The sequence below is a fragment of the Phialemonium atrogriseum genome (genome assembly GCF_030411735.1).
Source record: "Phialemonium atrogriseum strain 8032-3 unplaced genomic scaffold QBC33scaffold_40, whole genome shotgun sequence".
In the NCBI taxonomy this organism is placed as follows: domain Eukaryota; kingdom Fungi; phylum Ascomycota; class Sordariomycetes; order Cephalothecales; family Cephalothecaceae; genus Phialemonium; species Phialemonium atrogriseum.
The window spans coordinates 154,458-174,228 of record NW_026848177.1 but is presented as its reverse complement, the minus strand read 5'-3'; the positions used below and the strand labels follow the sequence as shown (position 1 = coordinate 174,228).

The 19,771-nt window shown below is 54.4% G+C and overlaps 9 protein-coding genes across 9 annotated transcripts; 3 read left to right on the top strand and 6 right to left on the bottom strand.

Moving 5' to 3' along the window:
• Positions 1-614: 614 nt before the first annotated feature.
• Positions 615-1,657, top strand: QBC33DRAFT_461266 (uncharacterized protein; the record flags this gene model as incomplete). Its single annotated transcript, XM_060425022.1, has 3 exons — positions 615-887; positions 944-1,007; positions 1,086-1,657. Coding segments are annotated over 3 exons (909 nt in total), but the record flags the coding sequence as incomplete, so codon positions are not given.
• A 61-nt stretch (positions 1,658-1,718) lies between these two features.
• On the bottom strand, positions 1,719-4,497 carry QBC33DRAFT_551799 (uncharacterized protein). Its single transcript, XM_060429231.1, has one exon. It carries the CDS (start codon positions 4,363-4,365, stop codon positions 1,801-1,803), a length of 2,565 nt encoding a protein of 854 aa, XP_060278767.1. The 5' UTR covers positions 4,366-4,497; the 3' UTR covers positions 1,719-1,800.
• A 62-nt stretch (positions 4,498-4,559) lies between these two features.
• On the bottom strand, positions 4,560-5,673 carry QBC33DRAFT_601445 (uncharacterized protein). Its single transcript, XM_060432108.1, has one exon. It carries the CDS (start codon positions 5,554-5,556, stop codon positions 4,606-4,608), a length of 951 nt encoding a protein of 316 aa, XP_060278766.1. The 5' UTR covers positions 5,557-5,673; the 3' UTR covers positions 4,560-4,605.
• A 24-nt stretch (positions 5,674-5,697) lies between these two features.
• Positions 5,698-6,570, bottom strand: QBC33DRAFT_551798 (uncharacterized protein). Its single transcript, XM_060429230.1, has one exon. It carries the CDS (start codon positions 6,459-6,461, stop codon positions 5,919-5,921), a length of 543 nt encoding a protein of 180 aa, XP_060278765.1. The 5' UTR covers positions 6,462-6,570; the 3' UTR covers positions 5,698-5,918.
• On the bottom strand, positions 6,526-8,784 carry QBC33DRAFT_282019 (Satratoxin biosynthesis SC1 cluster protein 4). The gene is made up of 5 exons (XM_060423255.1): positions 8,358-8,784; positions 8,220-8,256; positions 8,106-8,164; positions 7,564-8,014; positions 6,526-7,423 (listed from the first exon to the last, which is right to left on the bottom strand). Exons 1-5 carry the CDS (start codon positions 8,505-8,507, stop codon positions 6,960-6,962), a joined length of 1,161 nt encoding a protein of 386 aa, XP_060278764.1. The 5' UTR covers positions 8,508-8,784; the 3' UTR covers positions 6,526-6,959.
• A 1,505-nt stretch (positions 8,785-10,289) lies between these two features.
• QBC33DRAFT_281956 (major facilitator superfamily domain-containing protein) lies at positions 10,290-12,451 on the bottom strand. Its single transcript, XM_060423254.1, has 4 exons — positions 12,126-12,451; positions 10,874-12,050; positions 10,544-10,804; positions 10,290-10,474 (listed from the first exon to the last, which is right to left on the bottom strand). The coding sequence occupies exons 1-4, from the start codon at positions 12,327-12,329 to the stop codon at positions 10,383-10,385; spliced, it is 1,734 nt and encodes a 577-aa protein (XP_060278763.1). The 5' UTR covers positions 12,330-12,451; the 3' UTR covers positions 10,290-10,382.
• Positions 12,452-13,047: 596 nt separating this feature from the next.
• QBC33DRAFT_551789 (FAD/NAD(P)-binding domain-containing protein) lies at positions 13,048-15,551 on the top strand. Its single transcript, XM_060429229.1, has 7 exons — positions 13,048-13,870; positions 13,947-14,233; positions 14,300-14,364; positions 14,448-14,526; positions 14,583-14,692; positions 14,781-15,005; positions 15,124-15,551. The coding sequence occupies exons 1-7, from the start codon at positions 13,454-13,456 to the stop codon at positions 15,258-15,260; spliced, it is 1,320 nt and encodes a 439-aa protein (XP_060278762.1). The 5' UTR covers positions 13,048-13,453; the 3' UTR covers positions 15,261-15,551.
• Positions 15,552-16,063: 512 nt separating this feature from the next.
• QBC33DRAFT_614276 (uncharacterized protein) lies at positions 16,064-17,455 on the top strand (the record flags this gene model as incomplete). Its single annotated transcript, XM_060432584.1, has 4 exons — positions 16,064-16,210; positions 16,257-16,742; positions 16,805-17,073; positions 17,131-17,455. The coding sequence occupies exons 1-4, from the start codon at positions 16,085-16,087 to the stop codon at positions 17,453-17,455; spliced, it is 1,206 nt and encodes a 401-aa protein (XP_060278761.1). The 5' UTR covers positions 16,064-16,084.
• Positions 17,456-17,591: 136 nt separating this feature from the next.
• Positions 17,592-19,611, bottom strand: QBC33DRAFT_551784 (heterokaryon incompatibility protein-domain-containing protein). Its single transcript, XM_060429228.1, has one exon. It carries the CDS (start codon positions 19,555-19,557, stop codon positions 17,653-17,655), a length of 1,905 nt encoding a protein of 634 aa, XP_060278760.1. The 5' UTR covers positions 19,558-19,611; the 3' UTR covers positions 17,592-17,652.
• Positions 19,612-19,771: the final 160 nt, after the last annotated feature.

Genomic DNA, 19,771 nt, shown 5'->3' with positions numbered 1-19,771 from the left:
AACCGCACGAGTCATGCTTTTTGGATATGACACTCTCATCGAACCTTCCCTGGGATCTAATCAGATACGACTTCCCAACATCCCTGAAAATCCGGCAATTCTTCGGCCACAAGGCCACTCTGCAGAAACTCGATGATGGCTTCCAGGAAGTGTTTTCGGACAACTTCCACGGCCTGGCTTTCGTGTTTTAGGTTGTTTTTCACGCTTCATTCCCATTGGACAGGGGCTGAATGAGTCTCCCACCTGTAATTCCCTCTTAGCGCCGATGCTCCCAGAGAACGGAGGATAAATCACGTGTTCCGACGAGAACCAACATGACTCGAGGGAGTCAAAAGGAGCAAGCTTACATGTACCAGGAGATATCCATTCTCCAAGCTTCAGGTTCCTCATTCTCCTCACCCAACCATCCTCCCGACCTTTTTTTTTTTCCTCCCCGGAATCCTTCTCACATTGCCCGAGCCATGTCCTCTCTTGACCTCACCGTCGACAGCCTTGATAATGCTGCTTCATACGGCATCAGCGACAAACCCCACAAAAAGCCCAACATCCCCGGCACTTGAATCAAGTCAGCCTTAAGCCGGGAAAGGCCTCCTCTTCCCCGCACTGTCTGGACTGGCAGGACCGAGTTTACACAACACAAGGTTGCTGCCATCCTGAAAGACTTTCTGCAGCCAGATAGCAAGACATCGCTCGAGTCAGCCGCGAAGTCGCTTCTCGTTCTCATTCCAACCAATGCATCAGAACATGCCGAAGTCTGTTCTTTTGGGGAGATATGCGTGGAGCTTGCCGAGCAGATTCCTTATCATCACCCCTCCCAGCTCAAGCTTGTACAGCTTCTACACTATCTCTCACGGTCTCCCAAGTTCATGTATAAGTACGAGCGGCCGGTCAGTATATCTCCCCCGACCCAGCGGCTCTTTATCTATGCTGACTTTGTTTACAGCCACAAGAGGAGGCCCAGGGTGCTTTCCAGCTGTTATGGGAATCTATTGTAGACTGGGCATCCGGTACGTCTTTACACTCCCATACGTCACAACTAGCCGCACTTTCACATTTCCGCCTTTGGTCTAATACCCTGCGTTTAGGACCGGACGAAGAGAACCACAACGCGTGGGTGAATATCAACGCCTTCAAGGCAAACCTGTTTGCAACCGGTGTCTGGGGCACCTCGCCAGGGCAGTCCCTCAAGACGCTATGCGACGCGTTTGAGACGAAGAAACCGGAAGAGGCCTGGGAGAGAGATTGCAAGGTCATGGCGGCGGCGCAATGGATACTCTGGCATGGCCAGACGCTATTCAAGCTGATAATATACGACCATCTCGAAGAGCCTCCAGGCGAGGGCAGCAATTGGGGGTTTGGGAATGAACTCGAGGGCTCCAAGATGCCGCCTCGCTCTGTAGAGAGATGGCGGTTCTGGAAGGCTGGCTTCGAAGCTGTCGAGCAACGGGCGTTAAATGGTTGGAATAATAATAGTATCGCTTGTATTTCTTGCTTGTTGGGTATGACTTTAATGCAACGTATTGAGAGTCTTGAGCGGTTAGTGCGAAGTGTATATAGCGACAACATGTTTGATTTCCGAGGGAAACCCTATCGGCTGCGGGCATTGCGGAGACCCGACCGACCTCTGAGCCTTCAAGTTAGGAGGGTCAGGCTTTAAGTACTCTGTTGAATTGAAGTGTCCCTTGCGACGATTTCCCTACCACTTACCTAGTGATCCTGTCCGCCCGGACACCTTGACTCAACAACCCCTTGTCGGTTATATCGCTTACTAAGTGGCTGAAGGGCATCGATACACTGCAGCTACTCTATTTCAATCTCTTCGAAATTGAGCACCTCATTCTCCAAGAGCTCTCCCCCCATAATGCCGTGAACGTACGAATCCCCAACAATTACATAACGCCCAGTTCCAACCATGCGAAGAAGAAAAAGAACATTGCTCCCCGGAATCAACCAAACGGTATCCCCAACCTGAGTCGATAAAGGGCCCTTGCCGATGTGGCCCTGGGAAGTTGTAAATATATTCCGACCCGTCATGGTGATGTCGGAAAGCCATCGAGATTCAAGGTCATTTGGAGCCCACCGATCTCCTCGAAGGGTGCGCCAATCGACGATACCGCTACAGGACTTCACCTCACTTGCCGTGGGGAACCTCCCATCAGGGTCCGTCTCAGCCAGGCGACCCAGCTCATCCAGGTCTTTGTCGAGGTCCTCCCAGTGCCAACCGCCGCGCTGGGCCAGCGTCAAGAAGGAGATGCGGACCCAGTCCTTGAAGAGAAGACCCCCGTCGCGACGGTAGTATTCCAGCCTGGACTGTAGCTGGTGGAACCCGCTCGCTCCTCCCAGGATGGTTTGCCGCAAGGCTTCGGCCCGGGTTTCTGATGGCGGATAGACCGAGTCGGGAAGAAGCGCCATGCGGGTCCATTGTGGATCGTATGTCCATCTCTTGGACAGCGTGTTTGACTCTACGGCAGAGACGTCTGCGACTTTTGCCGCCTCAAGTCGGAGAACATATTGGTGGGTTGAAGGCCTTGTTCGTCGTTGCAATGGGGGTTGGCCTGTAGACCAGTATGTATGTGACCCGGCGTTAAGACGGTCCAACGGCGGGTCGACCGCTTCGAAAGGCACCCACGATGGTACGCTTCTATCCTTCATCCTTTCGCCTTGGCCGAACTCGAGAATGGTGAGTGATTCCGACTCTTCGATCATGAGCATGGTCGCCGCGCAGTAGGCATCCTTCACTGGCATGGTGTAGTCCGGTGTTGGAAGAAACCTTCGACGCGCCTCGGTCTCCCGCGCAACTCCAAGGAGGGAAAATATCTTGTCATGTTGTACGGCGCACTGGAATTCCTTGGTTGTCGGCACCAGTGTGTTCAGGTCCCAATAGTTCTGCTTGTCCCGGTGGGAAGTGTACCATTCTCTCAGGACCTGGAGCCGCCGCATTACCCGCAACGCGAAGAGCTGCTTTTCTGACGTCGCATTCTGACGATGGAGATCGCCGCCGTAGCCCCAGTCGTTGAAGGCTAGCAAGGCCTCAAAAATGTCTTCCCAAACAATTTGCTCATCCCCGCAGTGGCAGACGATCTGCCTAGCGAGCAGCAATTCTTGGATGATCCAGCACCTCTGGAACCACCTCCTGCAGAGGAAATCAAGCATTGCCGTCTCGTCAGCAAGCGTGAATGGCTCAAAATGTGACTCGAGTCCTTCAGCTTGACCCATGGTAGTTGCGAGCCGCCGTAGACTCCGTATTCCCAAGTCGGAGGTCTCGTCCTTCCTGCCGAACCACACCCGTACTGACTCGGCAGATTGGTAGATGTCGGACATGAGAGCTACCTGAGAGGAACGCTCACTGATGTTGCTCTGGTCGATGCATATAGCATCGATCCAGACGTATCGCGGTCGCGAACGGGATGAAGCTTTGTGTACGTGGAGGCTGGGTCTGGATGCGGCGACTTCTGATTCTCCATGCCACCACAGCCACTTGACAACTTCGATCCTGTTCCCATCCCTTGCTAGGTGGTACGGTGTAGCGTATTCCGGATCAAGGGCTCGAGGATTAGCTCCAGCGCCAACCAATTCCCGAACAATGTTCAGATGGCCGTGCAGCGCAGCGTGATGGAGTGCCGTCCTGCCGGATTCGTCCCGCAGATCGATCTCGTGGCCCACGCGGATGAGGTTGCGGACAGATTGCAGATCACCTTTCTTGGACGCTTTGTGTAGCTCCGACGGCGATGTCGTGATATCTCGACTTCCAGTAACTAGGGTGGTGACTTTCGATAGTATCTCCATCGCACTCGTTTGTTTCAACTCCCTAGTACGGTCTAGTGCTAGCAATCCCTGGTAGTCCCTTTGCATAGGGTTTGCTCCAGCCTCGAGGAGTGTCTTGATGATTTCGTCATGTCCATTGTACGCCGCACAATGTAGTGGCGTATATCCCCGGCGGTCTCCGGCGGTAACACTGGCTCCCTTTTGAAGCTGGACCTTCAGCTCTTCGTGGCGGCCTCTCTCAGCGGCCCAATGGAGTGCAGTTCGCTCCCATCTGGAATCCACATAGTCCACAATGTATGGCTGATGCAGTTGGATTAATGCTTCGTGAAGATTTCGCTTGACATCGAGGGTCTTGCCATTGCAGGTAATGGCCAGAGTTTCGCGGAATGCAGCACTATTTTCATGAAGAGGGTTGTCCCAGGTGTACGAAAGAGCCTCGAACTTTGGGACTTCATCTAGGTTGTAGGTATGAAGCGAAAATCTCATGGGTGAGCTCGGCTGATCGTCCAAGATCTCTAGCAGGCGGATGGCTCTCGAACCTGCTAACGCGGTGTACTGGAAAGGCTCCGAGGTGGTCGATGATGATGGAGATGCGGCCATCTTGCTAAGAATGGATTCTCGCCCAGGGGTTTCAAATAACTCAGCGAGAGGTTACAAAGTACGACAATCACGACTGCAAGAGCCTTGGCTTGGGTGAAATTCGCCTTTCAAGCTGGATAAGGCTCTCGCTTGGGAAAGCTCGCTTAGGCATTATTATCAGGCACCGATGTTTGCACCATGCGAAGGCAATGCCACGCTAAGCCACAAGCAGTAAACCGTCCTGGATCTCCTCTGCTGACATCAACAAAGCATATCCATGATCTTCCCCAAGCCCTGCATGTCGCCCTCCAAGCTTCCAGCCTTCTCCAGATCAACCCACCCAGGTGTATAACTGCCCCCAAAGTCAATAACCCAAGCATCATCGTTCTTATCGATCAGGACATTCTCGGCTTTGGCATCACCCCAGATGATACCTTCTTGGTGAAGCGTTTTTATCGACCCATCAATCTGAGATGCCCACCGTCGCCGTAAATAAGCCGGACTACTTTCAGCCAGCCCCTTTGACAACACGGCTCTCACGTCGATCCAAGTGAACAACATGCCCAATAACCCGTTCTCGTCCCGAACAAGGCCGTAGATGCCGCAGATCCATATATGTGGTGGAGGGGGTATCTGTGCCGTGGCGATCTTCCGGTGGGTCATGAGTTCGATATCCGCGCGTGGGTTGCGGGATGAAGCCCTGAACGGTTTGAAGAAACAGATGACCGAACGGTCGTCGGATCCAGTGACGATGACTCGTGTCGGGGGTTTGATAAGGACATCCTGGGGACAACCGTAATGGACTTCAATGCGGGATGGATGGTAGAACTGTGTCCACTGATCAAGATCCTTGGCGAAGTCGTCGTCTAGCCTGAGCGTCGAAGCCCGCCAGACGTACTCTTGGTTGTCGACCCGGATTGGCTGTAGCTGGTTGTCCGTGGCGTTGACAATAAAGGACACCTGTTGAGGAAAGAGGTATTGAGACAGAGTCGGTCGTCCACTCGTCGTCAACACTGATAGTGGAGTTGTAGCCGGCGCCAGTTGAGCAATCAGGGACCCGAACGGTTTTATCAGCCAGTCGCAAGCGTCTTCCACATAGAAATCACCCATCTCTTCTTCGCCTGATCGAAGCATGTTGAGGCACTTGAAGTACTGCTCTTTCACGTCGGGCGACTGGACGCGGGTCGAAATGGCAGTAGAAAAGCCAACCATTGTTGGTTCGGATGATGAGATCGCAATCGTCTTCTGTTATATGGGTCCAGCAAAAGGCAACGTCATAGTGTGAAGCTCTCGCCATATCATATGACGCTGCAGTTGCAGCTGGTGGTGTGCGCCGCTTTGGGGAATGAGGCATTGAAACCAGAACGATTATTTTGCCCGGTGCTTTCTAATTGTATAGCACTGCCAGCCTACCTAAACCACATCTGTAAGGCACCCAGCCCCTCACTATTAAGGCTCGATTTACCACAGCTTATGATATTTGACATCTGCAGCTGCAGGAGGGCAAGATTCAGAGAGCAGTACTGCTTCTATTCCTCTGCAATTACTGGTATTGCATGTCCGCCCTGGTGGCATCAGTGCCGCGGCAATCCCTCCACTTTTTCACTAGGAGTCCCTGCCCCTTGTCCTTCATCTAGGGGCAATAGCATATCTGCCTCAACCAAACGGGCAACAGCCTGCTTAACCCACCACTGGCAGTCTCTAAGCTCGGTCTTCCTTGAGGGCGGGCCAGTCGCCTTACCGCCATCCGTCTTCATAACCTTGTTGAGACTCGGGCCCGGCGCCTGCACCTCCCTGCAAGCCCTGTCGAATGCATTGAAGGCATCAGTTTCCTCAGCCGCCACGCCTGAGGTGCGGTGGTCATCCTCGGTTCCTCCGCTGATTGATGCGGTCGAAAGCAATCCGATGGCGAAGGAATTCGGCTTCCTCTCGTCCTCGCAGACATTGTAGTCCCGCACATATTCGTACTGGAAACCGTTGAGGCGGTCTCCTGTCACATGGATGCGGTCGCCGGTATCTGACTCTTGGCCGCTGCCATCGAGGTATGGTATCCAAAATGACCAGTGTGCGGCGAAAAGACGCGAGGGGTAGACTAAGACGTATAGAGTTTGGTGCATGGTGTACTAGTGAGGCGCGATACGCCAGAAGGACGGATAGTTCTGGGAAGAAAAAAGAGAGGCTGGAGCGCGGGGCTGCGGGATGAGAAATACTTTGTGCATAAGAAGTGGGCTTAGGCAACCATACCAACCACGACTTGAGTCAATGTTCTGATATCGAGGACTCTACCGTCAACTCTCTTTCAGTACCTTCTTACTTTTTCCAAATATCAATGCATATCCCGGACAATGTTAAATGTAAGGTGAGAATGAACTTGACAGCGCTCTTGAGTAGGATAGTCACGATACCCCACGAAACAGGATGTAACCAACCTCCATGAAGACATATATTGGCAGACAGGTCAAGGCCAAATTGCTAGTGACAAACAGACGCTCCCCCATCCAGGCAACGCCTCAATTCGCCATACCAAGAACCAACGGCCTTTTCTCTACCGATTTAAACAATACCCGTTGACGCCCCCCCTTTTTTTTTCGTTTTCGACAACCGACCCTCATTCCCTAATTCCCACTCCGATTCTTCCCCGGCACGGCGTAGCAGTCAGTCTTCCACCCCGTCAAGACGAGGTTATTCTCGCTCCCGTCCCGGCTCCCCGCCTCGGTGCTGTCTCCGACGACGCCGGCGTCCCGCCTCGTCACGGCGTTCATCTCGAAGCTCTGCCGGACCATGATGCGCGCCTTCCCTTCCTCCTTGGACGCGCTTGACGACGACGACGGGCCGCCGCCGCAGCCACCGCCGGTCTCGCCGCCGTCGCTGAGCTGCTGCTGCCCCTGCCGCTGGTGGTGGTGGTGGGCGTAGCGGGAGCCGGCGTAGGGGTTGTTCTTGGAGCGCGAGGGGTAGATGTAGGAGAGCAGGAGCTTGGGGAAGACCTGGACGACGAGCGCTTTGATGGCGGGCACAGAGGCGCAGATTATGCCGACGTTGATTTCGATGCAGGACCAGATTGCTATGTTGACTCCGTCGACTGAGGGGATGAGATGTTAGCCAGCGTGTTTGTGATGTCGGGTTGGTTGTGGGGATTGGGGAGGACGTGATGATGGGAGGTGGAAGAAGATAGTGGAATATAGTAAAAAAGAAGGGGGTTGCGGAGGGAGGGTCACGTACTGGACTGTCGTTCCAGCGGCGCGTGGCCGATCTGATACAGCGACCTCAGCCGGATGATGCTCATTGCGCACGCGAGCCCGCCGCATGCAAACACGCCCATGAGTATGTACTTCTGCCTCCTCGTGATCTGCAGCCTCCGGAGGAGCAGGATCGGGATGGCCAGCAGGGTGAGGTCGGTGACAATGTTCATGCCGGCGTTGACGAACGTGATGGCATTCCTGTCGAGGCATACGCCATCTGTGACGGTGAAGTCCCAGTACTTCTGCACGGGGACACAGGTGAGGATGTTGCCGATGATGGTCCAGAGGCCGTACACGATCAGGAAGGCGAATATTCCCTTGAGCATCCTCTGCACCGCCGGGGTGCGGAAGACGCGGTAGTACTGGATGGCGATGGAGATCTTGCAGAGGATCAAGGCGAGGTTGTACAGGGGGATGGTACCCCAGAGCGCCTACGAATACGGCATCAGTACAAGCCACCTCGCGGAACAGAAAGCCCCGGTCGCTGGGTTGTGGGACGGGACATTGGGGGAGGTGGCTTACCATGAGGAACTTTGGCAGCTCCTCGAAGGTGACCGCCCGGCCAAGGCCGAATTTGATTTCTGCAGCCTCATTAGCTAGGGTGGACGGTGCGATTAGAGTTCCAGGGAGGCTCACGAATGAAGATGACGACGAGAAAGCCGATGGATCCCAGCTGGCACGGCCGAGTCAGCGACTGTACATCCTGATCTGCCCTGGCGGTATGCCGGTGATCCAGAGGCAGGTCATGAACGAACTAGAGTTGGGCAAACTCACCATGGATCCAACCATCAGGTAGTCATCAGCTCCGACATTTTTGACCACAAACACCCTCGTGTACACGCGCAGCGCCACGACAAAGAGGGCCAGAGTCGTGAAGACGAGCAGCGTCACCACTGCGGGGACAGCAGGCGCGGCGATCTGCATCCTTCCTGGCAAAATGCGTTGTACGCGGAGGATCGACGAGGTAGAAGAAGAAGAAGAGCAGGAGGAGGAAGCAATAAAAGCGGGTTATGATATGATAAGATGGGTCCGAAGAAAGAAGCTCGAGGCGGAGAAAGCTCGAGTTTCCCCACGTCCAGACCAGTCGCCAAGGCTCAAGAGGACGGCCGTTTCAGCATCATATAGCGATGATGGCGATGTTCCCGCCACTCTCATCCCAGTTGTGCCCAGTGATCAAAGTACCGAAGCTGCAAGTCCAAGCGACGGCGACGATCAATGTCTTAGCCCTCAGGGCCCAGGCGAGCGTTGGAAAGATGGCCGCCAGTTGGGAAGCAGGGGGGCGGATCCATCATGCCACACCAAGCCGTTGTGTGATTCGCATCGCATGCATCTCATGGTTCAGCTAATCGGCTTGCGAGCTTGCTCAAACTGCGCTATTTTTTTTGGGTGCCTGGGGCGGGATGCACTGACCCCCAAATGTATATACCGAACTACCGAGTGTATATTCGACGCATATTTCTATACAGAGCGGGGTGTTCATGACTTGCAGCTACCTGCCTCCCTGGTTGTTACGTTGGCCTGAAAAAAAAAAGAAGAAGAAAAAAGAAAGAACTGAGATAGTGTCTTGCTTCCAAGTTTTATCGGCGCACTTGGCGCTTGCCAAGAGGGGGGGCTCGTTCAAGGTCGTATCATTGCCCCAGGTTATTTCTTCTGCCCTGCCAGGTTGGACCTAGTTATTTTAGGGTTAGCTGACTGCAACTCAATCTACATGAGTACGTAGCGATTGAGCAATATGAGAAGAAAGATGAAAATAAAAAAAAGGGGCGGGTGGGTTGGTTTCCGTAGGCGAAAGCATCCTTACTATTGTAATCTTCGAATCAAACAGGCTGAAGAGGGACATGCGATAATCCCGTTGGAAGTAAATTCGGAAACTCCAAACAATGGCGCGGAACAACGTCCCGATTGGACTCGAGATGCTTGGTTCAGGGTATGTAACATTATTAACTGCACGCAAGGGATCAGCAAATCCATGCGCCGTGGATCGCTCACTGTGAGCCCACATCATAGATTTGGTTGACTGCGAGGTCTGATTGGGTCATGGTTTTCAATCCCACCTCGGGCAAGGCGGCTTGTGCCGTGGACGGACGACCTAAGAGTGCTCCGCTAAGCTATAGACGGTCTACTGCATAGTAGTCGAACGCCACTAGCAGGCAGCCCCCGGTAAGGTGAGTTAACACGGGCTGGTGGATCATTCCATGGGAGCTTGGAAGGCAGGGGATCGGACCTTTTCTTCTTTTCCCTCTTTTTCTTTCCACTGAGACGGGCATGCATGTGGCGGCATGTGACTGAGTCTCAGCCCCCAACCCAAAATCCAATAGCTTGGGAAAAACGTTTCTTCTGTTCCACGTTTGGACCAAACCGGGTTGCTTTTTTTTGGCTTACATGTTGTTACAAATCATGGCTTCGCGCATGCGCCTCGCCCACATGGGTTTCCCTGCCGGCTGCGGCGCTGTCTTTGAAAAATCGTGCGAGTAACGTGGAAATTGTGAGACAGCAGGCGATAGGGGGGATCCATGTCGTACCACTACCGAGCTTACAGTGCCTGTTGGAAAGTAAACAATCTAGAGAAGCGAGGCGGCTGGATTCCGAAGACAAGAATAGGTTACCAGCATGAGCGCCCTGCAGCTACCTGGCTGCCCACCTAATAAGTAGCTATCTATCTTGTTTGTCTACGCATGTACATCTTCGGATGAGTGGCTTAGGCACAACTGGATGGCGCCTGCAGCCTGCAGCCTGCACGGAAAAGGGGCAGAATCAGACCACGTTTTCGCCCACGCGTTCCCGAACCCCTGGCAACCCCTACTCCTTGGAATAGAGTTTCTCCTTCTCTTCCACGGGGAAGTCGATGTGCATGTTGAATTCATGTCTCGGGTCCTTGAGGAAAACAGCCACTGTGGTTGGAAGATCAGCAAACCTGCATGCTGGGCTGGGCTCATATAATTCTCGGGGAGAAAACTTACAAATTGCGGCAACGGCGACAAAGCAGCTCGCCGCGATCCACACGCTCCTGAAGGCAGTCGAGTAGGTTTTGAGCAACGCATTGGCTGCCGCTTCTACCATCGGGGGCGACACGCCGGGGATTTGGAACAAGGCAGCGTCGTCGCGCGACGTCAGGGCACCGATGAAGGGGCCAATGTTCTCGGGATTCAGACCCATGGGAAGGACGGCGGCGGCGATGTTGTCGCCGAGGTGGTTCATCTTGGCGACAAACAAGGCATTGTCTGGAATCCGCGCAATTAGTCAAAAAATAATCAATAATTCATCATCTGCGACAGTGTTGGTTCACTCACAAATTGCAAGGCCAATGGCACCGCCAAACGACCGGATGCTGATGATAAGGCCGCTCGCAATGGCAATCAACTCAGGCGGTGTGGATAGCTGGGCCACCGTGATGAGGGCGCAGAGCGACATGCCGAGCCCCGTACCCAGCAGGATAGGGAATCCCCAAACCTTGGTCGAGTCGTCGGGCCCCGTAGTGGCCATGGCGGCGAAGAAGGCGGCGAAGATCGCAAAGGCGAGGACCGTCAACCACCGGACGCGCCTCGTGACGGCGCAGTACAAGCCGGCGGTCAGGGCGGAGAAGATGGACACGATCAGCGGGATGCTGTACCGGATGCCGACGACGAGGTTGTCCGTCTCGTAGAGCACGCCGACCTGGAAGGCGAAGTACTGGTTGGCGGCGAAGAAGGCGACGCCCTCGCAGAAGATGCAGGCCAGCGCGATGGGGAAGTTCCTGTTGCGGAAGAGCCCATGGTGGAACATGCCGTCCTTCTTGATGACGCCCTCGTAGACGGCCAGGCACACCACCAGCGCCATCCCCACCGCGAAGGTGGCCGACGTGTGCGGGTTAGACCACGGGTACGGGTTATCGGCCCACGAAAGCCCGATGCAGAACAGGACCAGGCCCGCCGTGAGGAGGGCGTATCCGATCCAGTCCAGCTTCCTCAGCTTTTCCATAAACGCGAACGACTTCTGCTCCTCCCTCGCCGGCGGGTTATAACAGAACACGGTGAGGATGGTCGCGAGCGTGAAGATGCCCGTGGTCATATACCAAAAGTTGCGGAAGCTCTCCGACCTGGGGTTCCCGCCTCGGTTCATCGCGCCCCCGACGAGCAGGGCCGTGACGCCGGCAAGCCCGCTCGAGACGAGGTCGGCAGCCTGGCCCCACGACCGGTACCGTCGAGGCAGCACCTCGGATGAGACGGCGTGGAGGAGCGGCTGCGCTCCGTACGAGACGCCCGTGATGGCAAAACCGGCGATGGCCATGCCCATGGAGTCGGCCCTCGCCACGATGATGGAGCCGACGGCCCCCAGGGCTGTCGTCCCTACCAGAAAGATGCGCCGGCCCCAGTAGTCGGCGGCCTGGGATATGATGGGGCCGAGCACGACAGTCATGATGACCATCGGGGAGCTGATCCATACCGACTTATCGGATCCTCCAAGCGCAGAGGCGATGGTTTGGGTTTGCTGCAAGCATCGAGTCAGATAGCAAGTTCTCCTCGTGTCGTGGATGCATGATTACAGGGAACTCCAGTCACATACCGCTCCGGCGCCAACGAGGTTGACCAGTTGGGCATAGTAGATCAGACAGACAGTAAAGACGGCTAGATACGTCTTCAAGTGAAGGCGAGGCACAGGCTCATTCTCCTCGCCTCTGCTGGTTGAAAGGATGGCGGTGCTCTTCTCGCCGCTGTAGGTAGAAGGTGGGGCCTCATTGGCCGAGGTCTCAGGGTCTGCTGCAGCCATGGCCGTTGTTTCCTGTCGCGACCCGAGGGCGAGGGATGGGCGGATGGGACGGGACGGGATCTGTTGAAGGAGTGCCGGAAACAGCCAGAGAAGAACCAAATGTGGTGGGTTAAGGGGTGATGACCGCTGGCAAGAGCAGAGGCAAACCGATCAAAATACAGCGCTTCAAATTACTCGCTTTTAAGCACCGAAATACCACCGATAAGCGTCCAAAGGAGCAGCAAGTTGGAGTGGAGAGGAAGAGATGACAATGGCTGTTTTGAAGGAAGCACCGACACTGGCCATGTCGACTAGAAATGTTCCGGGAGTCCGCCCACTTTCCGGCTTCCACCATGCCACTGCAATGAATGTAGATCGAGACTGTGGCGGAACATGCAACCCACTTCCCCGGGCCAAGAAGGGCACTACACACGGGATGGACGACTGGGATGGGGGTTGTTCGCAGCGTGGTAATATTGGTGCGGGTTGGGAGAGCCGACCTGTGTGGCTTGCGCCGGGGTGCTACCATAAGCCTTGGTTGCGAGGCAAGGGGTGCAGCACATGGATGCAGCTTGATCCTGGAAACCCTGCACCAATTATTTACTACATTAGTTTGCATGCATGTGCCGCCCAACGACGTCTACGGGTCAAGTCGCATAAGTGGATCACTCAAGCTGAGACAAGCTGAGAGAGGGGAAAACCAAGAAATCGAACGAGAGGGCAAAAAAAAGAAAAGAGAAACAATCCCAACCAAGAAATCAAGAACCAAGGAAAGGAAAAGTTTAAAAGGCGAGAAAAAGGAAGGAAAGGAAAGAAACAAAAACGGCCAAAGCAAGGGGGCGGCTGATGTGGGGCTGTCCAAACGAACGTATGATCCAGAATAAGTCCGTAACTCCGACTTGTATTGATGTTGTATATCCATGCCATGCCATGAACTGCAACCCCTCACCCCCCTGGCATGTGGCCTTGCTGACGTGAGTGAGTCTTCCAACGGTGCCCTCGCCCGTGTTTTTATTGCCCCTGAGCCACCTTGTAATATGTGCTGCAGGTGCTGTATCCGTGAATGAATACAAAAATGCTTCTCTGAGACTTACCAGCATATTGTTTCGCCTGCCCAAGGTTAACCACCCGAAAATTAACCCGCAATGGCCCTGAACATAGCGATCGTCGGCGGCGGCATAGCCGGCCTCTCAGCGGGTGTGTCCCTCCGCAGGGCCGGCCACACCGTCACCATCTACGAGCGATCGGCGCTGAACAACGAGGTCGGCGCCGCCATCAACGTGCCACCCAACGCCTCACGCCCGCTGCTGGGGTGGGGCCTGGACCCGGTGGCTGCGCAGTTTGTCCCCGTCACCGCCGTCGCTCTGCACGAGCCATTTGGCCTCAAGGAGCTCCAGCTCGTGCCCATGGGCGACTGGGTGGCCCACAAGTACCGCGCGCCCTTCTACTTCGCCCACAGGGTTGACCTGCACCAGGCGCTGAAGACGCTAGCAACGACGGAGGAGGGGGACGCGCCGGGGACGCCGGTGGTCATCCACCTGAAGTCGGAGGTCGTGGGCTATGTAAGTGGGCCCGGGTAACGAACCCAGTTCCCGGGGCGCTCAGAATTGTACTCATATAACCTTCATCTCTCTCCAGGACCCGGAAACCCCCTCGATCACTCTCGCCAGTGGCGAGGTTATCACGCCGGATGTGGTAATCGCCGCAGACGGCGTGAACTCGATCGCTGTCGAGGCCGTCCTCGGGAAGCCCAACCCGGCCCAGCCGCAGGAGTTCTACAACTGCTGCTACCGCTTCCTCATTCCGGCGTCGGCGCTGGAGAGCGACCCCGACACGGCCTTCTTCAGCGAGGACCGCCACGGGAAGATGCGCATCTTCGTCGACACGGCGAATTGGAGGAGGCTTGTCTGCTACCCGTGTCGGAAGTATGTACGCCCCAACCTCGACTACCTAGTCAGTGTCTGTCCCGCTGACCCCGACGACCCATGAAGCAATGAGATCCTCAACTTTGTCGCCATGTTTCACAACGCGGACATGGGTGCCTCTGAGAAAGAAGGTGGGCTGATCAATGTGACACAGGGACGCTAAATGCATGTGTCCAGTCCCATTGACTCGATGGCTGACTCGATGTCTTTCCAGACTGGCACGCCTCGGCGAACAAGTCCAAGATGCTGGAGGTGTTCAAGGCCTTCCACCCAGGCCTGCTCAAAGTGATCAAGTATGTGGCATGCAAGCCTCATGCTCAAATCGAGACTCCAACTAACGGCGGTGCAGCAAAGCAACGGACGTCAAATACTGGCCGCTCCTCTTCCGAGCCCCCATCCCAACATGGACGAAGGGGAAGATGGTACTTGCTGGTGACGCAGCGCATCCAATGTTGCCACGTAAGTAAAGCCCGCCCACTTACCACCCATTTTGCCGCGCCCAGACTCCATGAAGCAAATCCAATAACTCGCTGACCCATCCCTTTAGACCAAGGCCAAGGCGGCGCGCAGGGCCTCGAGGACGGCATCGCGCTGGGCATCGCCATGTGCGGCGCGACGCGGGAGACGGTCGCCGCGCGCCTGGCCGCGTACGAGCGGATCCGCATCAACCGCGCGTCGGCCATCCAGACGCTGAGCAACGCCGGCCAGGACCAGGTGCAGCTGATCCACAAGGAGGCGGCCAAGTACATGGGCTCCGAGGAGGCCGTGCCCAGTAAGTTGTACCCCCCCCCCCCCCCCCCATTGGAGCTGAGATTCCTAGAGGAGACCGGCTTTGCATGGCCCATAATGGGGACCGAGTAGGTGCCGGTGCTGACCCTTTTGTGCCGTAGAAACACCCCATGAATTCCTCGAATACAACTTTGGGCATGACGTGGTTGATGAGGCCAGGCGTGCTCTGGAGGGGCTTGATTCGAAATTCAGCTTTCCTGCCAACTTTTTCCAGAAGTCTGGGCCTTTTCTCCCTTGATACATCCTCACATTTTTTGTAACTAGGTAAAAGGTTTAGATAGGACATAGGATCGGGAAGTTTTGCTTCCGGAACTGCAGGTTGGAGAGACACATGTTAGAAAACCAAAGGGGAATGCTAGTGCTACTCTACCTTTGTTTCCAATCACTACTCACCTACACCTTACCTTGCATGCGATTACTAGTTACGTAGCATTGACCCTGCTTTTCACCCCTTACTCTATCCTAGTAGGCCTATAACCCTGACACCAGACGGTATGCATATTGTCAAACTTTGCAACAAGCATTTGCCTCTACTCCCTTAATTATATTGATATCTTTATCACCTAGAACGCTGCTAAAGATTTGCTTGATCTTCATCACCTGGTTGCTCGCCTTGCTCGGTATAACGAACTCCATTGTCCATCCATTGTTCGAAGTGTCTGGTGGTACTTACGGCTTCCTTGCAAGTTCCCCTAGAGCTTGCAATTTTTGGTATACTGTCGCCCATTCAACGCCAATTACACCTGTATCTGCAACGGTCTAACAAAATCTTATACCTTTACTTTCCTTCCCCATACGCAATTTCAAATTTGTCGACAAAACGCAGGAGGTCTCCGGGGAGGATGTCGAGGGTTCTCTCGATCGTAGGGCCGACATATGCTGGGATAACGTCGATTACCTACGCGATAAGAGCAGCTGTAAACTGCCGCCCGGAGCAATGGCCACCCGTTTCCGTTTCACAGGCTTGGGCTACCTAAGCGCCCAACGTCTTCTTCCATCACATCCTGCAAGGGGGCATTGGTTAATCTTCTTTGTCTCTCTCCATCGACCCGGCTACCGAATATGGGCTCACATTACTACAAGCACTGTCGTGCCGATCGGCGCTTCACCTCTACCCAAAACGATCCACACTTTGACTATGGCTCTGTGTGGCTTGTACATGACTGGGATCAGCGGCGCACTATCAGCGTGCATGCGCTTAAAGAGGAGTGTGATGAGGATTTTGTTTTTCCAGGCTCTCCAGAAATGCATCGACAGTCTTCCCACCGATACTGTCCTGCTCAGTATTTCCGATGACGGCGCAGTCTTGTCCAGCTCTTCAGATGCCTTGGATGACGCCTCAAGCATCCCATTTTATCCTTCACGTACCGATTTTCCCCCAAATTTAGCCACAGTTCGCCGCCACGATCTCACTGAAGTTGACCGGCTTGGGCTTCAGGTCGACTTGACAACCTACCAGCCTTGCCGAGGCAAGACCAGGCTGGTTGTCTTCAAGTACTACATCATCAAGACCAACGTTGCCATTTTCTGGCATGAAGCAAATTGCGTTCTACGCATACCAAGGCACCCCAACATTGTCCCTTTCGATGCTCTTGTCGTTGACGCAGTTGAGGGCAATGACAAGGTGGTTGGTTTTACCACTCGCTATGTGCCTGGCGGCACATTTTCAGAGAATAAGGATCGCATCTTTAAGCTCAAGTACTTGAAGCAACTCATTAACGTTAGTGCTTTACTTTCCATTTCCCGCGCCTTGCATACTTACCATTGGGTACTATTTAATAGGCTGTTGATTACCTCAACCTCCGCCTGGGTATTGTTCACGGCGATATATGCCCGTGGAACCTTCTCATTGATGCTGAGACGGACAGTATTCAGATCTTTGATTTCAATTGTGCTGCTAAATTGGGCTGGGAGGGAGACCGGGCCAACCGCTGCGAGTTTGCGTATGAGGAGGACTGCAACGACGTCAAGTTTGTTGTCTTTACTCTCTACGAGATCATCACGCGCGAATTTGAATTCCGCAGAGAGTTTTACCCCCACGAATTGAAGATGTCAAGGGTGCTTAAGAAGCCTGAATGAGAAAAGCACCCGGATGTCCAGCTTGACAGCCCTGTGGCTGAATATCGCCACATCCTCACAGAATGGGTCAGCAAGAGGAAGAAGATTGACAAGGAGATCAATCATTTTACGAAAACACCAGAGCCTCTAGACTGGCCGCCGCTGCCTGACTCTCTAGCCCTGGACCTGGACAGCCGGCCCATTCGTAGGCCGGCTGCATTTCGCGTTACGCTTATGCGTTTGGGCAAGGACTTCCTGAAGTGGCAGCGCCCGCCGACGCGAGACACGCCACCCCCCAAGGGTTGGCGGCTTCTTGCTACAGGAGAGGTTGTTCGTGATAACGAAGAGGGGAGCAGCATTGCTGCAGAAACATAGGCAATGGGCCTGGCATTCATGTTCCGAGGGAGATAACACGAATTTCGGCTCTGGACTTGTAGCAATTATATTTCTTCTCATGGTGGTTGTTGAGATCGGCGCGGGGATTTTGATTTTGACTCTTTTAAGTAGTTGAGCTCGATTTCATTTGGGATCATCAAGTTTTTGGTACGCGCGCAGATAATAGTTGCCGCTTTCTAACAGAGAGTAAACCATTCCAATGAGTCGGATCCCTCTTCTTCTATTGGAAAAGCCTCACCATCCATGATACCGTGGACATAACAAGGTCCCACCAACTTGAACTTGTCTCCATCAGGACTCAACACAAACGGCACCTTCCCGCCGCTGAATATGACGATCTGGTCACCGGCAGAGACAGACACCGGTACCAGGGCTAGATACGAGTTCGCAGTCATGCACAAGATCCTCCCCCACGTCAGAAACGAAGCGCGATACGAGTATGTAGAGGCTGCGTCCTCCACAAAGATGTGCTTTGCAACAACCTCCAAGGAGTCTGCACCTCTCAGGATGTTGATCCAGGCGTCAAAGTTCTCCTGCAACTCTCCAGGCACTAGGCGTTTCAAATTTACATTGGCCCCCCAGCACAGCGTATGCATCAGGACATGTGCCATGTCTTCTCCGGTCGGGTAGGAATGTAACGAAAAGGCCAAGTCGGACCAGTCACGCCATATCCGAACAGACTCCTGGTTGGTGTAAGTGGTCACACCATCCTTGGGCGCACTTGCATGGGCTATGGAGTCAACTCTCTTCCCCTTTATTCTTAGAAGCCGACTCCCCTCGGGTTGCTCCTGATACACGACAGACGAGTTGCGTGAAGCGTTGAAGCCATCTTCCGAGAAATATTTCAGTGGAGTGTCATTCCATGCCGCTGCCCAGGACGGCAGGTCCGGAACCGTCGACCGGACAAAGCCGTTACATGAGCCCAGGACGTCCAGAGTCCCGGTCTTGGTAATTATCGCTGTGGCGACACGGGCATAGAGCTCCGCCGCCGTCATGGTGTAGTCTGGCCGAGGAAATATGTTCTCGGGATCGGATTCTGGGTCCCCAAAGAAGCCCAGTATCCCGTATATCTTGTCGCGCGGGTCGGCGGCGCGAGTGTTGCGAGTGGCATTGAGAATATCGAGGGCTTTGATGCCAGGCGTCCGATTCTCCCCAGTTCCGCCCTGGAGTCTGCGTCGCTTGATGTAATCTCTCATGTAAAATTGGTGGAAAGTGGCCGTCAGAAACGTGGCGTTGTACTCGAGCTCCTCGACCGGTTGGTCGGGGCGGATTCTCACCATCGCGTCGATGACCGTTACTAGGTTGTCGAAGTTCTCTCTTTTCCCTCCACACATGAGCACGGCTGACTGTGAGAGAGCCAGCTCTTGCACCACCCACAAGCGCTGCCACCAGTTCCGATGCAAGATGCCCCATAGACCTCGAACTCGAGGCGTGAAAGCTTCGATCCCCCGCTCTCGATAGGCTTTTCGGTCCTTGACGACTTCCTGGTAAAGCACCCCTTCGCGGATGTTCAGACCGGAATTGTGTCTCTCGGCGATCTCGACAGCAAAGTCGTGGATGAACTCCATGCCCAGCTCCGAAAGCGGACGCGATGTCTCCTCATCGACAGTCGACGATGTCTCGCCGATCCACAAACCCACGACGGTCGCCTGAGTGTAGATCTGTCGCATCAAGGGTATCTGGAGACTCTTTTCGCCGTCATTCGACTGGTCGATGCAAATTGCGTCAACCCAGAAGACATTGACACTCTGGGTTTGGCGAAGCCTCCGAAGTGCCGCTGCACAGTTCGTAGTGACCCTGATAAATGCCCCCTCACATTGCACACGTTCTGATAAGGCAGAGTCCCCACCCTCTGTTGCCCACGTGTACGATAAGGCTCCAAATTGTTGACCAGTACCAAGAGGAAACTCGCCGAGCGAGATCTCAAGAGGTAATTCAGGCAATGGAGCGGGATGCAGAACTAAGAGTCGAATTGAGCCTACATCTTGGATGGGGGTGTACTTGTATTCGACAGGAGACGTTGGCCTCTTGTCGTCCATGGTGGATGGTGGTCTGTTGCTTGGCTGTCGATCTATCTCCATGTAGGTATGCGCAAATTCCGTGAGGGGGAAGCTGCAGCAAGGCAGGCTTGACAGGATTCTCCTTATTAAACAATATTGGGCGGGGAGGTTACCGGGAAGTTAGGCACCGCCGGGGATAACCCGGGTTGCCCTGGAGAGCTCCCCCACAGGGGAAGCTGACGGGGCTGATGAGGCTGTGTACAGGGGTGTTCTGGCTCTGCTACTACCCGATCTC

Coding starts and splice junctions, on each gene's coding strand:
- QBC33DRAFT_551799 (XM_060429231.1), bottom strand. CDS start 4,365: ATGGCCGCATCTCCATCATCATCGACCACCTCGGAGCCTTTCCAGTAC.
- QBC33DRAFT_551784 (XM_060429228.1), bottom strand. CDS start 19,557: ATGGAGATAGATCGACAGCCAAGCAACAGACCACCATCCACCATGGAC.
- QBC33DRAFT_601445 (XM_060432108.1), bottom strand. CDS start 5,556: ATGGTTGGCTTTTCTACTGCCATTTCGACCCGCGTCCAGTCGCCCGAC.
- QBC33DRAFT_551798 (XM_060429230.1), bottom strand. CDS start 6,461: ATGCACCAAACTCTATACGTCTTAGTCTACCCCTCGCGTCTTTTCGCC.
- QBC33DRAFT_551789 (XM_060429229.1), top strand. CDS start 13,454: ATGGCCCTGAACATAGCGATCGTCGGCGGCGGCATAGCCGGCCTCTCA. Junction 13,871..13,946: donor AGTCGGAGGTCGTGGGCTAT/GTAAGTGGGCCC, acceptor ATCTCTCTCCAG/GACCCGGAAACCCCCTCGAT. Junction 15,006..15,123: donor CTCCGAGGAGGCCGTGCCCA/GTAAGTTGTACC, acceptor TTTGTGCCGTAG/AAACACCCCATGAATTCCTC.
- QBC33DRAFT_282019 (XM_060423255.1), bottom strand. CDS start 8,507: ATGCAGATCGCCGCGCCTGCTGTCCCCGCAGTGGTGACGCTGCTCGTC. Junction 8,257..8,357: donor ACCTGATGGTTGGATCCATG/GTGAGTTTGCCC, acceptor CGGCCGTGCCAG/CTGGGATCCATCGGCTTTCT. Junction 8,165..8,219: donor TCTCGTCGTCATCTTCATTC/GTGAGCCTCCCT, acceptor ATGAGGCTGCAG/AAATCAAATTCGGCCTTGGC.
- QBC33DRAFT_281956 (XM_060423254.1), bottom strand. CDS start 12,329: ATGGCTGCAGCAGACCCTGAGACCTCGGCCAATGAGGCCCCACCTTCT. Junction 12,051..12,125: donor ACCTCGTTGGCGCCGGAGCG/GTATGTGACTGG, acceptor CGATGCTTGCAG/CAAACCCAAACCATCGCCTC. Junction 10,475..10,543: donor TGTCGCCGTTGCCGCAATTT/GTAAGTTTTCTC, acceptor TTCCAACCACAG/TGGCTGTTTTCCTCAAGGAC.